The sequence below is a fragment of the Copadichromis virginalis genome, linkage group LG18 (genome assembly GCF_057382275.1).
Source record: "Copadichromis virginalis isolate Kocher_CV1m ecotype Utaka linkage group LG18, C_Virginalis_male_GT1.1, whole genome shotgun sequence".
Classification (NCBI taxonomy): domain Eukaryota; kingdom Metazoa; phylum Chordata; class Actinopteri; order Cichliformes; family Cichlidae; genus Copadichromis; species Copadichromis virginalis.
Window position 1 is genome coordinate 4,897,478 of NC_140635.1, and position 17,409 is coordinate 4,914,886.

General features: G+C 40.3%; 1 protein-coding gene across 1 annotated transcript; it reads left to right on the forward strand.

Annotated features, from left to right (window-relative positions):
- Window positions 1–645: 645 nt before the first annotated feature.
- Window positions 646–17,409, forward strand: LOC146687040 (uncharacterized). Its single transcript, XM_085437969.1, has 3 exons — window positions 646–805; window positions 6,468–6,705; window positions 14,831–17,409. The coding sequence occupies exons 2-3, from the start codon at window positions 6,483–6,485 to the stop codon at window positions 16,240–16,242; spliced, it is 1,635 nt and encodes a 544-aa protein (XP_085294095.1). The 5' UTR covers window positions 646–805; window positions 6,468–6,482; the 3' UTR covers window positions 16,243–17,409.

A 17,409-nucleotide genomic window follows, 5' to 3' on the forward strand; every position in this document is an offset into this window, starting at 1 on the left:
AGCACTTGGTCTTCTGAATATGGATCCATCATCAAAAAAAAACAAAAAAAAAAAAAAACAGCATGTGGCAAAAGCAATAACAGAATGAAAAGAATGGGTGTCATTACTTTACATGTTTAGACAGTCTGTTCCAGTTGTGCTGCAGACTGTTTAAGTCAGGGGTGTCAAACTCAAATACACAGTGGGCCAAAATTCAAAACTGAAACAATGTCGCAGGCTAACGTTAATATTTATTGAAATATATTTATTCCTCCAGATATAAGAATGAATCTTTTCTTATGGACTCAAACACGTTTTGCTGAAAAACTGAATATGGAACAAGCAAAGCTTAATACTAAACAATATATATATTAGCTGTATAATACCAGTAGGCCAGCTCTAATAGTAATTTGGTATGGCTTCGCGGGCCAAATGTAATTAGGCTGCGGGCCAAATTTGGCCCACAGGCCAGAGTTTGACACCTATGGTTTAAGTCAATACTTGGCTTGGATCACTGGGGAACTAAAATTCTTTATTCGGGTTTCTGCAAAGCACTGGACTGTTTGGAAGGACTTTTATTTGGACTACGAATGACCCGAGGAGGGCAGCAGTGCGCCAGTTCTACTCGAAATTCTAATAGAAGAAGTATAGCGGAAATGACGTCACTCAAACTCCACAACAAACAAACAACAGTGGTTTGAGAGTTTTTCAAGGTAGAAATCTGCTCGGAGGTTAAGAAACAATCGACCAGGGTGAGATCAACCATCAGCGCAGACTAAATTCAACCAGCAGCTCATCACATAAGTGCGTCCCTTTGATTTAAACGGTAAGATTTTAGTATTAAACACGCGGACGAAAGAATCTGTGAGAGAAACCTTCAACTCGCACCACGTGGTTGCCGTGCAGATGTTGTAGGTTATTTATTTTAAAACTGTGGAACGCGCGGTACTTGAGCTCTTTCTGGTCGTACGCAGGAAATCTCCTTTTTTTTAAAGATTAAATAACATAGCATTGTGGAGGTATGCAAAGACAGCACCAGGGTTCTCGAGGCTCTTCTGGGAGCCTAAGTATAGAACCGAATAGTGGGATTGTAACGCGCTCTGAGGGTCTCGAAAAGCGCTATATAAATGCATGCCATTATTCCATTATTAAGTCGACCATAAAAACGTCTCCCCGAGCGTGAGTCCTCTATGACGAGCTACCTTTCCTTATCGCCAGTGGGCTCGGCCACTATAAAGGGCTGGCGGGCTCGTTTCCCTGAGCCTTAGGCTGCAATGGCTGATGATCGTGGCGCGATCCCAGCCACCATCGATGAGCCTTTTCTGCGAGTGAAATCCTTCGCGGCCAGTGTTCCGGATTAACTGGCGAACAGATGTGTGGTAGGCTTGCTTTTCAGTAGCCGCTACCGACAAAACAGCAAATAAACACCAAATGTGTCATCCGTGACATTTATAAGGTTACCTCAAACACACTCCCTCAGTCTTGTTGCTCTTTAATAACAAAATGTTTAGAAATGTCGCGAGTTTACCTGGTGATATTCTCGTGCGCGAGGCGATCGCGAAAACGGCAAACAATTAACACCACGCCGATGTTGTTCACAGGACAGCAAGAGTAAACGATCGGGAGAATCTTGTCTTCGTTATTGTTCCCCTCGTACGTGTTATTACTCAGATTTCAGCGTTTTCGCTGCACAACTAAAACGTGCAGTTTACTTTATGTTCACTCAAATTGAGTCAACTAGCGCCACCTGTGGTCAAGTGCCTAAAGCCTACAGTCAGATTAACTTGTGACACACATCTGCACCTCGTTTGAATTTGTTTCATGCACAATACATTTGCCATGTTAATGTATTCTCTACACAGGCAGGCTATGATAACAGGATGTGAAATATTAATGTGTCATATATTTGTTCAAGACGTATTTCTTTGTTATGGGAAAGAAAATTAAAATCATGATAATCAACAGGACTGGTGATTTCAATAACTTTGTGTATATAATTTGGCATTTTCTACTGATGTAGGCCAAAAATAAATGCATAATATAATTATATAATATAAGGTTTATTTGCAAGACACAAAAACAGAAAAAATTGAAAGTTACAAATGTATTGTGCTGCAGATGTCTGTGTCACAAGTTGATCTGGCTGTAGGCTATGGCACCTTGCCACGGGTGGCACTAGTTGACTCAACTCCATTTGACTGTACACAAAGTAAATTGCATGCTTTTGTTGAAAACCGAAAACTACTGCTCTATAAGCTTGTTATTTGCTTTTGAAAATAAAATGTTATGTGCTTTCATCTATAGGGTTAGTTATATAAGTGACTTAGTTTATAAATGTTATTATCTGGCTTTTTCAGTGTTTTATTGTTTCCTGAGTGCATCAGTTTGGCTGAGATTAAAATTACAGTTTTCACACAGCTGAATAAACAGAAAACTGAACAGAAATGTGAGATGATTGAGAATTTACTCCAATGTCCTGTTATATTTGAGGGAGCAAAGAGCAGACTGCTGAATTGATTGTCTCGGTGGTGTTTAATCTGCAAATTTAATTAAAAGTTTAATGAACTATCATCTTGTCTTTATTTTTAGTGAGCACATACGTTAAACACTTTAAGCTGTAAGCTAATGATAGTTATATAAGAGCAGGTGCATACTGGTGCAATAAGCTGTACGTTTTACAACAATGGATGCATGATGTGATTAGTTGACTATCTCAAAAATAATCGTTTGTGGCAGCCCTAGCTGGAGTACCCAGAGAGAACCGACACACTGAGGAGCAGAACATGCAAACTCCTGAGTCGGATTAAGAATCTTCTTGCTGTGAGGCAACAGTGTTAACCACCATCTTAAGTACCGTTTAAATAATTTACATGATATTAATTCATTATTTTTACTGCAATTATTTCGTAGTTTGAAAATAATGAAAAACAAAACAAAATACTGGTAGGTGTTGCAGCTTTAAGCACAAATCAGCAAACAAAGTGAAACAGCCTTTAATTTGAAATTTGGACTCCGATCATAGTCAGGTGGTGAAAAACACTCTAAAATTCTCCATCTAAATAAGCATCCACACTATTGAGTTCCTTCTTGGTGTTTCTGTACACTTTTCGCCGTGGATCTACTTCCACAATTTTCAGCCGATTTTCACCGTTCAAATTTTAAACTATTCTGCTATTTCTGCTAATGACGGCTATGTCTTTTGGTATTTTTCACTATTATACTTTTTAAAATATTAAGCTTTTTTCCTTTAATTTGAAATGAATAGGAAACTTCTGCAATTCTGCTAAAACTTAACTACTTCTTCATATTTTCACGTAGAACAACCATTCAAACTTTAAAATGTTCTCAAATTATTGGGCCATTCAGGTATAAATCAGCTTTTTCAAATCTTTTACTGTTTTACTTTTATGCCTCTTAAAGTTTTGAGTTGCAAAATTGTGATTTTTCACAAAATACATGCGTTGTTATGGTTGCTATGCACTTGGCTTCCAGTGTGCCACTGAAGGTTTCGCAGTCTTCTCTTCATGTCCGAACAACTTCTTGCTACTTGCTCAAATTTCACTCAACTTCCACAAATTATACAACAAAACGTAGGTATTTTTGCTGGCTTTCTGAAAATGTCACTATCATTGTTGTGGAATTTATAGAATTTTTGCAAATCTCCTCAGACCAACACAAAGTCGCAAAACTCTCCATAGAAAGTCAATGGAGAGTTTGTTCAAAATCACCGCTTGATTTCTGTAATGAGAGGCATATTCGAATCGTCATATCTCCTTAACGAAGCAAAGTTAAGACATGAGGCTTGTCCCAGTATATCTTCAGACACTCCTGACACTCACAATTAAAGAATTTCTTTCTCACCTATTACCGTTCTGAAATGAGTTGGACTCGTTTGAGGGTAGGAAATTCGTCCTTCGCTCAGATTTCAAACTCTGGAAATGAACCACTTTTTTCTCTCGTCATAACTTTTTGTTGGATTTCCACAGAGACCTGAAAATTTCCATGACTGTTCACCAAAGCCTGCTGTCTCTTACGGTGAAAGAATGATATCGATACTCCAAATAGATTTAGAGTTACAAAGCGTTTTTTGAAGGCAAGTCAAGGCAGTTTTTGCTTTGCTCTACTCAGTTATGGTGCATTACAAGTCAAATATCTTTAATAATTCATATTTTAATGATAAATTGTCAACACTGGAAGATTCCTCCATCTCTTCTGAACAGAACGATGTAAGAATGACCGTTCTAGCCCCTACGGTTAGGAAATTATGGTCATTTGTTTGAGGGGAGTCGTCACTATGAGAAACAGACTGCAAAAATCCTGTGTCTCTCTGTGCTGCGTGCACCTGTTTTGGCGGGGAAAAGTACACCGCCTCTCTGATTGGTGGATTCAAATTTTGCAGCTCCCAGCCTGCTTGACTGAGCTGGAAACTTACTTCTCTCTCCCTGTGTGTGTGTGTGTGTGTGTGTGTGTGTGTGTGTGTGTGTGTGTGTGTGTGTGTGTGTGTGTGTGTGTGACAGAGAGAGAGAGAAATCCTTTTAATGGGATGATCTCATTGTAAGATTAAAATTCAATATATTTAGACTGGTTTACTGAATTGGATCTTGTGTGTGTCTCTCTCTGTGCATGTGTGTTTCCTTATGTGTACATATTTGTGATTGTGTGGCTGTTATATATTTTTTTGCTGATTTTTTTCATTTAACAAGTATATTTGAGGGACCCTCAGCATGTTCAGCATTTTTTCAGCTGTCCATTTTGCTTTTCCAACTTTTCTGTTTAACTTATTACTATTGTGCTAAATCATACTATTTCTGCTATTTTATAAGATTTGTGCTAAATATAGTGTTTCTGCCAAATATAGTATTTCTGATTAATTATAGTTTTTCTACCAAATCATAGTACAGTATTTCTGCTTTTTATAGGATTTGTGCTTAATATAGTATTTCTACTAAATGTAGTATTTATGCTTAATCATACTATTTCTATATATTTCTGCCAGGCAGCCAATCCTCTGTGAGGACTCAGACATTCAAATGCACATATCAGGGCCTGCACGGCTTCCCAGCCAGCCAATCATATCTGAGGTCTGCCGTTCCTTCTCTCGTCATATCTCAGCGACGGATGTACAGAGAGCAATGAAAATCGCGGTCAAAGTACACCAAAGTCCGCTGATTCACCCAGTACAAGAATTATGCTTCTAGTCCACCTAGTTTTTGAGTTACATGACGTTTTGTAACTCCAGAAAACGGCATTTTTTTGCCTCTCACCGCAATCTAATTCTGACTGCTCATTACCCTGTTTTTCAAGGCACCCGCTCTCTTTCCCAGTGGCGCAGTTGTTAATGACACGGGTCCGCAAACCAAAGGTTGTGGGTTCGATTCCACCTTGGTCAACATGTTTTTTTCCCCTACAAATTAATACACTATCACAGACCAGTAATTCATATTCATCATTTATTACAATTCTGCAAACTTTTATGATTTTACCAGCTTTTCTAATATGGACCTCACATTCTTGTTAACACTCCATGGCACAAATACTCTTCCCTTTAGGCTCTGTGTATGTGTGTGTGTGTATCAATAGTTCTCCCATTTTAAAGTATTACTCCTCCATAATTGTATTTCTGTTAAATCAAGGTTCTTTTATTACATCTTAGTACTTCTGCTCAATCATAGTATTTTGCTAAATCATAGTATTTTTGACAAATCATGATTTTTGTGCCAAATCATAACATTTGTGTTATGTTAAAGTATTACTACTAAGTGGAGGAATTTCTGTCATGTTACAATATATGTCCTGATTACAGTATTTCTGCTAAATCATAGTATTTCTACTATATTATATTTTTCTTTCTAAATATAGCACTTCTGCTATATAATTGTATTTCTGCTATGTTATAATATTTGTGCTAAACCAGAGTATTTGTGCTGAAACATAGTATTTTTTCCAAATTATAGTATTTGTGCTAAAACATACTATTAATTTAAAATTACAATATTCATAGTTCATCACAGTGTCTCTGGTAAAACACAGTATTTCTGCTATGTTGTACTATTTTTCTAAATCATAGTGTTTCAGTAATGTTTAAGTATTTTTGGATAAATATATTCTTTCTGTTATCTTATACTATTTCTCCTAAATTCTTGTATTTTTGAGAAGTTATCATGTTTCTGGTAAGTTACAATATTTCTGCTAAGTTCTGCTATGCTATTGTATTTCTGCCAAGTATTATGTTTCCTCTAAGATATTGCAGTTCTGCTAAGTTATTACATTTTAGCAAAGTTCCTTTACTTCTGCAAAGTTTTTACAATTTCTGCAACTTTTCAGCTTTTTCAGCTAGTTTTTGCATACAGCTTCAGCTTTAAAGCATCCACACTGCATTTTCGCAAGAAATGCAAATTTTTCTAGTGATATAATTACTTTTGCTCTTGAAACATTTGTCACATTTGTTCATTTTTAATTTCTCCCGTCATCACTTGTCTCTTTTCAAGAATTCTCAAAACAGAATGAAGAGTAAGGATGAGGAGGTTCTCGCAGACCAACAGGTCTGTAACCAGGAGAGGAGCTCCAGTCTGAAGCAGGAGGACCCAGAGCCTCCTCAGATTAAGGAGGAACAGGAGGAACTCTGCACCAGTCACGAGTTTGAACACATCATGGTCTGGACCGGGCAGGAGAGGCTCAGACTGCTGGATACCATCTGGAAACCTGAAATACAGATACAAAGCAAAGGTATGTGAAACTATCAGGAAGGCAGGAATGAGTGAAGCATCAGTGATGTCTGCACTGGGAAGAAGGAAAAGGCGCCTTAATATCTGTTATTGTTGCTCAGTTATCTTTTAGGAGCAGTTGACAGTCCCACAAATTGTGGTTTTCTGGAAGCAGAAACGATGTCTCACAATGTCTACAAGGGGTCACTGTAGACCATAGATTTGCTTCATAGCATGTGGCTCGCAAGTTTGCTAATAGTAGGCAGCGTTGGAAAAGTTACTTTTAAAATGTATTACAGAATATATGTATTTTGTAATGTATTCAGAACTCGTTACTCAGTGAGTGTAATGTATTCTGGATACTTTGGATTACTTAATATATTCACATGCTTTTTACAACTACATGAATTGCTGTGTGATTTATTACTACAGGGAGTGCAGAATTATTAGGCAAATGAGTATTTTGTCCACATCATCCTCTTCATGCATGTTGTCTTACTCCAAGCTGTATAGGCTCGAAAGCCTACTACCAATTAAGCATATTAGGTGATGTGCATCTCTGTAATGAGAAGGGGTGTGGTCTAATGACATCAACACACTATATCAGGTGTGCATAATTATTAGGCAACGTCCTTTCCTTTGGCAAAATGGGTCAAAAGAAGGACTTGACAGGCTCAGAAATCAAATCAAATCAAATCACTTTTATTGTCACATCACATGTGCAGGCACACTGGCACAGCACATGCGAGTGAAATTCTTGTGTGCGAGCCCCACAAGCAACAGAGATGTGCAAACACAACAACACAAACGAGCAAAATAAAAGAATGGCCAACCTGAAACTAATAAATATATGTACAATGTATAATAGTGTATGCATTTCTGGATGTGTATACTAAATATTTTCCTACGTGTGTGTGTGTGTGTGTGTGTGTGTGTGTGTGTGTATACACATTTTTACAAATTAAATAGTAAAAATAATAATAATAATAATAATAATAAAATATATAAAATATACAGAGTTGAATATGTGCAAAACAAGTGGCATTTATATACAGTGTGGAGTGCATAATGTTAAAGTTCCAGTAGTGAAGCTGAGGTGTCTATGACGTGTTCAGCAGTCTGATGGCCTGATGGAAAAAGCTGTCTCTCAGTCTGCTGGTACGGGACCGGATGCTGCAGAACCTCCTTCCTGATGGAAGCAGTCTGAACAGTTTATGGCTGGGGTGACTGGAGTCCTTGATGATCCTCCCCGCTTTCCTCAGGCAGCGCTTCCTGTAGATGTCTTGGAGGGAGGGAAGCTCACCTCCAATTATCCGTTCAGAGCACCGCACTACTCGCTGGAGAGCTTTGCAGTTGTAGGCGGTGCTGTTGCCATACCAGGTGGTGATGCATCCAGTGAGGATGCTCTCAATGGCACAGTGATAGAAGGTCCTGAGGATGCGGGGGTTCATGCCGAATCTTTTCAGTCTCCTGAGAAAGAAGAGGCGCTGCTGCGCCTTCTTCACTGTTTTGTTTGTGTGTACTGACCACGTAAGATCCTCAGCCAGATGTACTCCAAGGAACCGGAAGCTGCTCACTCTCTCCACAGCAGCGCCGTTGATGGTGATGGGGGTGTGTACTTCTCTGCACCTCCGGAAGTCCACTATCAACTCCTTTGTCTTTGCGACGTTGAGGGTGAGATGGTTGTGTTGACACCAGTGGGTCAGGGCGCTGACCTCCTCCCTGTAAGCCGTCTCATCACCGTTGGTGATAAGACCCACCACTGTAGTGTCGTCCGCAAACTTCACAATGATGTTGGAGCTGTTAGTGGCTGTGCAGTCGTAGGTGTAGAGTGAGTACAGGAGAGGGCTCAGTACACACCCCTGTGGAGCACCAGTGTTCAGTGTGATGGGGGATGAGGTGATGCTGCCCAGTCTGACCACCTGGCATCTGTCAGACAGGAAGCTAAGGATCCAGCTGCAGAGGGAGCTGCTCAGTCCTAGATCCTGCAGTTTCCTGTCCAGCTTCGAGGGAACGATGGTATTGAATGCTGAGCTGTAATCTACAAACAGCATTCTCACATACAGTGGGGCAAAAAAGTATTTAGTCAGCCACCGATTGTGCAAGTTCCCCCACTTAAAATGATGACAGAGGTCAGTAATTTGCACCAGAGGTACACTTCAACTGTGAGAGACAGAATGTGAAAAAAAAAAATCCATGAATCCACATGGTAGGATTTGTAAAGAATTTATTCGTAAATTAGGGTGGAAAATAAGTATTTGGTCACCTCAAACAAGGAAAATCTCTGGCTCTCACAGACCTGTAACGTCTTCTGTAAGAAGCTTTTCTGTCCCCCACTCGTTACCTGTATGAATGGCACCTGTTTGAACTCATCATCTGTATAAAAGACACCTGTCCACAGCCTCAAACAGTCAGACTCCAAACTCCGCCATGGCCAAGACCAAAGAGCTTTCGAAGGACACCAGGAAAAGTATTGTAGACCTGCACCAGACTGGGAAGAGTGAATCTACAATAGGCAAGCAGCTTGGTGTGAAAAAATCAACTGTGGGAGCAATCATCAGAAAATGGAAGACATACAAGACCACTGATAATCTCCCTCGATCTGGGGCTCCACGCAAGATCTCATCCCGTGGGGTCAAAATGATCATGAGAACGGTGAGCAAAGATCCCAGAACCACACGGGGGGACCTGGTGAATGACCTGCAGAGAGCTGGGACCAAAGTAACAAAGGTCACCATCAGTAACACACTACAACGGCAGGGAATCAAATCCCGCAGTGCCAGACGTGTTCCGCTGCTGAAGCCAGTGCATGTCCAGGCCCGTCTGAAGTTTGCCAGAGAGCACATGGATGATACAGCAGAGGATTGGGAGAATGTCATGTGGTCAGATGAAACCAAAGTAGAACTTTTTGGTATAAACTCAACTCGTCGTGTTTGGAGGAAGAAGAATACTGAGTTGCATCCCAAGAACACCATACCTACTGTGAAGCATGGGGGTGGAAACATCATGCTATGGGGCTGTTTTTCTGCCAAGGGGACAGGACGACTGATCCGTGTTAAGGACAGAATGAATGGGGCCATGTATCGTGAGATTTTGAGCCAAAACCTCCTTCCATCAGTGAGAACTTTGAAGATGAAACGAGGCTGGGTCTTCCAACATGACAATGATCCAAAACACACCGCCCGGGCAACAAAGGAGTGGCTCCGTAAGAAGCATTTGAAAGTCCTGGAGTGGCCTAGCCAGTCTCCAGACCTCAACCCCATAGAATATCTGTGGCGGGAGTTGAAAGTCCGTGTTGCTCGGCGACAGCCCCAAAACATCACTGCTCTCGAGAAGATCTGCATGGAGGAATGGGCCAAAATACCAGCTACTGTGTGTGCAAACCTGGTAAAGACCTATAGTAAACGTTTGACCTCTGTTATTGCCAACAAAGGTTATGTTACAAAGTATTGAGTTGTATTTTTGTTATTGACCAAATACTTATTTTCCACCCTGATTTACGAATAAATTCTTTACAAATCCTACCATGTGGATTCATGGATTTTTTTTTCACATTCTGTCTCTCACAGTTGAAGTGTACCTCTGGTGCAAATTACTGACCTCTGTCATCATTTTAGGTGGGGGAACTTGCACAATCGGTGGCTGACTAAATACTTTTTTGCCCCACTGTACGTGTCTCTCTTCTCCAGGTGTGACAGGGCAGTGTGTAGTGTCAGGGCTATGGCATCATCAGTGGACCTGTTGTGGCGGTATGCAAACTGTAGAGGGTCCAGTGAGTCGGGTAGTGCAGAGCAGATGAAGTCCCTGACCAGCTTCTCGAAGCATTTGCTTACGATGGAGGTCAGGGCTACAGGTCGCCAGTCGTTCAATGAGGAGATGGTGGAGGATTTGGGTACAGGGACGATGGTGGCCATTTTGAAGCAGGCTGGGACTACAGACAGAGAGAGGGAAAGGTTGAAGATGTGTGTGAACACTCCAGCCAGCTGAGCCGCGCATGACTTGAGGACGCGGCCGGGAATCCCGTCCGGACCAGTAGCTTTGCGTGCGTTCACCTTCCTGAAGCACTTCCGCACATCCTCCTCAGACACAGTGTGCGCACTGACGTCATCCGCGGTGCGCACACTGTCCGGTCTCATGGTGTTCGCTGCGTCGAATCTAGCGTAGAATACGTTTAGATCCTCACACAGAGAGGCCGTGGTCTGCGGTGTGCTGGTTTTCCCTCTAAAGTCTGTGATCGTGTTTAGTCCCTGCCACATACTCCGAGGGTTGTCAAACTGTTGCTCCACCCTGTCCCTGTACTCACGTTTGGCTGCTTTGATCGTCTTCCGGAGTTGGTAATGTGCGTGTTTGTAGTCCGATGTGTTCGCGGAGGCAAAGGCGGTGTTCCGTGCCGCCAGTGCCGCGCGAACATCTCTGTTAATCCAGGGTTTTTGATTTGGGGAGGATTTAACTGTTCTGGATGGGACGACATCTTCCACGCATTTCCTGATAAATGCACAGAGTCTGTGTATTCATCAATGTCTCTGGCGGCCACGTGAAACATTACCCAGTCCGCGTGATCAAAACAGTCCCGCAGCGCAGACTCCGATTGGTCCGTCCAACAGTGCACCGCCCTCCGGGTTGGAGCTTCCTGTTTCAGCTTCTGCCTGTAGGCGGGCAGGAGCAGGATGGAGCAGTGATCTGATTGGCCGAATGGGGCGCGGGGGAGGGCTTTGTACGCATCCCGGAAAGAGGTGTAACAGTGGTCGAGTAGCCGGTTTCCACGTGTGTTAAAAAGGATGTGTTGATGGAGTTTTGGTGAGACTTTCTTCAGGTTTCCCTTATTAAAGTCTCCGGCTGTGATAAACGCTGCCTCTGGGTGTGCGGTTTCCTCACTGCTGATCGCGCTGTACAGTTCCCTGAGTGCACGGTCAGTGTCGGCTTGTGGGGGTATGTAAACAGCCGTAATAATCACTGCTGTAAATTCCCTCGGTAGAAAAGTCAAAAATAGTGAGATATCTCGCAGAGGGATGCAGCAGTCTCAAAATTGCAAAGCTTCTGAAGCGTGATCATCGAACAATCAAGCGTTTCATTCAAAATAGTCAACAGGGTCGTAAGAAGCATGTCGAAAAACCAAGGTGCAAAATAACTGCCCATGAACTGAGAAAAGTCAAGCGTGCAGCTGCCAAGATGCCACTTGCCACCAGTTTGGCCATATTTCAGAGCTGCAACATCACTGGAGTGCCCAAAGGCACAAGGTGTGCAATACTCAGAGACATGGCCAAGGTAAGAAAGGCTGAAAGACGACCACCACTGAACAAGACACACAAGCTGAAACGTCAAGACTGGGCCAAGAAATATCTCAAGACTGATTTTTCTAAGGTTTTATGGACTGATGAAATGAGAGTGAGTCTTGATGGGCCAGATGGATGGGCCCGTGGCTGGATTGGTAAAGGGCAGAGAGCTCCAGTCCGACTCAGACGCCAGCAAGGTGGAGGTGGAGTACACAGATATCCCCCTAAAATAGCTAAAACTAAAAACAAACTAAAAACTACTTCCAAAAACATTCAGCTTTGATATTAATGAGTTTTTTGGGTTCATTGAGAACATGGTTGTTGTTCAATAATAAAATTATTCCTCAAAAATACAATTTGCCTAATAATTCTGCACTCCCTGTATTACTGAAGGATACTCCTCATACAGGTACCAACTAGACTTTTAAATCTTAATGTAAAATGAGTATCAGTAGGTTGGACATTAGGTACGGCTACACTTTTTGCTGGGTCTCATATAGAAAACTATTCCGCACGTATATGAAACAGGTCCGTGGCTCCAAACCGTAGTAAAGGGAACCCCGGGGTATTCCGTTACTACCCAACACTGTTGGTAAGGCACAAATATGGCAAAACTAACAACAGTTAAACGAAAAAGCAAAACAGTTCTTTAACCTAATTCCTAATACAGCTGGGTGTAATTGTCACAGGACAGTACAGCCGCTGCTAGGAAATTAGTGCTAAATAATTTTACCAACAAAGTATGAAAAGTTTGGAATACTCTATAGATGAGACAAACAAATATTACTAATGTAGGATTCTAATTAGAACTTAAACTTTATTTTCAGGGGTACAGGAATAATGTAAACTAAAAGGAACAAGCCGAAGTGTGTTGGTTGAGAAAGTAGAAACAATCTTGTGTCTAGTTAATGTTGAAACCTGAAAATGAGTTCATATTATGATGCTGATTGTCTTTATTTGTTAATGGATATAAAATTTCTACAGATACAAACCCAATTAAACCCAATTGGACATTGTAGAAGAAAAACAACAAAACAAACAAATATACAAAACATTTGCTTATTTTGAAATTGAAGATAGCAACAGAAAAGTCAGGACGGAGCCATGTTACCACTGTTTTCTGTCTTCTTTTAACAACAGTTAGTGACCTGAGGAGAGCAGCTGCTGTTTTGAGTTTCTTCCCATTTTTCTCTGATATAAGATTCTAGCTGTTGAACAGTCCTGGGTCTCCATTTTCATATTTTTCACTTTCATGCAAAATATTTTCAGTGGATGAAAGAAACATTTGCCATGTCTGCAGGCAGGCCAGTTCACCACCTGGACTCTACTACTACAAAGCCATGTTGTTGGAATAGATGCAGTATGTGGTTTAATATTGTCTAGCTGATGCAAGGCCTTCCCTGAAAAGCCCGTCGTCTGGATGGGAGCATTGTTGAGTTAGAAACTTGACGCCTAAGCAGCCAGTTTGATAGGAAATTCCATCACAGAAGAAAGTTTTTGACCTGAGCACTAAGAACAAGCAAGTCATCCTCATTAATCCAAAGGATGCCATGTCCATGTTTTCAAAAAAAAAATTCAAATTCTGCTTCAACTGACGACAATTGAGACCAAAAACCTAAAATCCGAGTAGAAAAAAAGTTATATTTTTTACTGTAAAAACCACAAACGTGTTTAAAAAAAATCATTTTCGAAACTTAAAATGCAAATAGAAATTGTACATTTCTAAAAATTATGCGCACGTTTTGCAAATATTATAGTACATGGTACTATGTACCTAAAAATGCACACATAAGACGTAGAACTGACACAAAACAACACAACGACTAAACTACACCCTAACTATACCCTCCAAACATGCTAAATGTCACAAATCTCTCACGCATCAAAACTTGCTCTCTCTCTTTCTTTCGCTCGCTCGCTCGCTATGACTCGCCGGTGTCACTCCTAAAACTTCCACCTTTTCCCAAACAACAAAATGCCACATGTTGCCACATCATTTTCGATTGGTTAACATGGTACATTTTTTCACTAATGGGGAAGGAAAGGGGTGTTTTGTCTTTTTCTCTCACAAGATAAAAAGGAGTGTTTGCTAGCGCTGTCCTTAAAAAAACACTGTTTTTACAGTTTCTTCCCACTGTAAACACTACTATTTTATTCAGAAAAAAACATTGTGTGTATTTTTTATCATACGTCTGTTTTACGTGGCCTGTCAACACAATTTAAAAACTGGTATAAAGTTTGAAGTCCGCACTTTTGACCCAAGTTGAAATGGAGACTCTGGGTCGTTGCATCTTGTTGCTGTGTTGTCCTAAATTGGTGGTTTGATTTTTGGCGCGTCAGCACGTCCGTCGACCCTCAAGCGTTGACCAAGTTAAGCATGCATTTCTATTGTTGAAAGCTAAACTTGAGACAGAAAGGCCTACAAACAAACAAGACCTGAAAGTCACTGCAGTAAAGGCCTGGTAGAGTATTAAAAAGGAGAAAGCAAGCATCTGTATTAGAAATGAACATGATGATTTTTTTTCTCACATTTTTATGCCGTGTTTTCATTCAACCTACTGAATTGAAGCTGAAGGTCTGCACTTAAACTGCATCTGAGGGGTTTTATTTAAAATTCATTGTAGTAATGTACAAAATTAATATGTAAGAAAATGCAGCAAGATCTTTTGATTTGTATGTAGCTCCCCAAACTTCAATTTATTCCGGTGTATCTAAGTGTCAGTATCACTAGCATAACTGTTTGAATTACACTGGCGTACGTGGGCGACATGCTCATAGAGAATTTCTAATAGTTGATGAGATGTTTTGTTTTGTTTTTTTAATGTTCGAGTTTTTGGTTTTTTTCATTTTATGTTTTTGTTTTTGTCTCTTGAGACTTTTCAGATCAAAAGATCTGTAAGGAGGAAGAGGTTCCTGCAGACCAACAGGTCTCTAACCATGAAAGGATCTCCAGTCTGGATCAGGAGGATCGAAAGCCTCCAGAATTTAAAGAGGAGCAGGAGGAACCCTGCACCAGTCAGGAGGGAGAGCGGCTTCTTCTAAAGGAAGAGACTAATAAATGTATGGTGACTTCTACTCATGAGCAACCTGAACCAAGCAGTGACTTTCTTTCTAACAACTGTCCTCAGCCAGAGTGGAGCCAAGGCCAGGAAGAAAGTGAGCATGTGCACTCAGGATCAACTACAAATGCAAACACAAAGAGGAGAAATCAGAGAAAGCAAAGTGGAGTAGAGAGCCAGCTCATGTCATATAGTCAGTGTAAGCCTGACACAAGTAGAAAGTCTGTAAAATGTGAGATTTGTGGAAAAACCTTTCAGTATAAATACAGACTGCTTAACCATCTAAGAGTCCATACAGGTGAGAAACCTTATTCTTGTAGCACCTGTGGGAAACGATTCATTCAGATGAACGGCTTAAAAACTCACATTAGAACCCACACAGGTGAGAAGCCATATTCTTGTAGCGCCTGTGGGAAAAGCTTTAGTGGCGCGTCAGCATTCAGAGTTCACATGAGAATCCACACAGGTGAGAAGCCACACTTGTGTAAAATATGTGGTAAAACATTCAATCAGGGGGCACACTTGAAAAGGCACATGAGAATCCACACAGGTGAGAAGCCACATTCTTGTAACACCTGTGGAAAAAAATTCAGTGATATGGACAGCTTGAAAACTCATATGAGAAACCACACAGGTGAGAAGCCATATTCTTGTAGCAGCTGTGGAAAAAGATTCAGTGACATTGTGTGCTTCAAAACTCACATGAGAATCCACACAGGTGAGAAACCTTATTGCTGTAGCACATGTGGGAAAGGATTCCGTCAGCTGAGCCACTTAAAAACACACATGAGAATCCACAAAGGTGAGAATCCATATTCTTGTAGTCTGTGTGGAAAAAAATTCAGTTGCATTCTGTTCTTCAAAACTCACATGAGAAGTCATACAGGTGAGAAACCTTATCGGTGTAGCACATGTGAGAAAGGATTCCGTCAGCTGATCCACTTAAAAACACACATGAGAATCCACACAGGTGAGAAGCCATATTCTTGTAGCGCCTGTGGGAAAAGCTTTAGTGACGCGTCAGCATTCAGAGTTCACATGAGAATTCACACAGGTGAGAAACCATATTCTTGTAGCGCCTGTGGGAAAAGCTTTAGTGACGCGTCAGCATTCAGAGTTCACATGAGAATTCACACAGGTGAGAAGCCAAACTTGTGTAACATATGTGGTAAAATATTGAGTCAGACAACAAACTTGAAAAAGCACATGAGAATTCACAGTACATGAAAGTGGAGGAAAGAGTTCAAATGGAGCAATGTTCAAAGCGGAGCTTCACTACAATATATGAGGGAAAAGATTACCTCATATTTAGTTCAATTTGGTATTTTATGTCCGTAACAGTAACAACTGTTTGTTACACTAATTGGTTTGTTACTATGATGAATGTTTTTCTGTACAGATAACTGTACAGATAACATGTATATATTAATTGTAGATGTTAATTTTTTTTTTACCTAATCAACTTTGTTATAAAAAACATTTATTATTTTTTTATTGCAAACATTTAATTCATCAGTCATTCTGGTTTTCCTACAAAAGATTTGAAATCATTCAAGTAATACCTAAGACCAAAAATCTGGAGTCATTATGGACTGGAAGTCACTTCATGTTGTGATGTTGATTTAGTTAGTTGTGCTTTTTATTTATGTATATTCATTAGTATTCACTCCACCTCATTTAATTTCTGTATTTAATGTATATAAGTTTAGATTAGTTATTTATAGTTGGTTTACACAGCTTTGTGTATGTATGTGTATGCATATGTAATGTATATATAGACGTGTGTGTGTGCGTGTGTGTGTGTGTGTGTGTAAGAGAGAGATTTACATTGCTGTGCTTGAGAGCCACCATCTACTGGAACCAAATTCCTTTCTGATTTTTATAGTTTAAAAAAAATGTCAAAAATGATTATAACCAGTTCTTTGCAGCAAACAACATAACAATGTTCTCCTTTATTTAGCTTTTTTCCACAATTTGTTTCTTGGTGTCTGACTATGTTTTATATAAATTGAGAAACTATTTATTTAAACTCAGATTTTTACAATGGACTTTTTCACCCAGTGTGCTTGAATTTGGGTCTGTTATACTTAAGCCCAGTACCCTGTTCAAATTCTTGGGCAGTCTACAAAGCATTGTAGTTTCATTTGTATTGTGAGAGATGTTAGATTGGGGGGTATTTTATATTCTCGTTTTCACATATTATAGAAATAGAAATAAAAGTAAATTGAAGAGACTGTTCTCTGATGCAAATGTATGTTGACATATGTGACTTCATCCCTCAACTACTGACGCTCACCATGTTGTGTAATGGATGTGAAAACTTTGCCTGTGTTGTTACCACTGGCAAGATGTGCAAAATAATTCAGCAAATTAAAGCATCAGCTTGTTCCATCA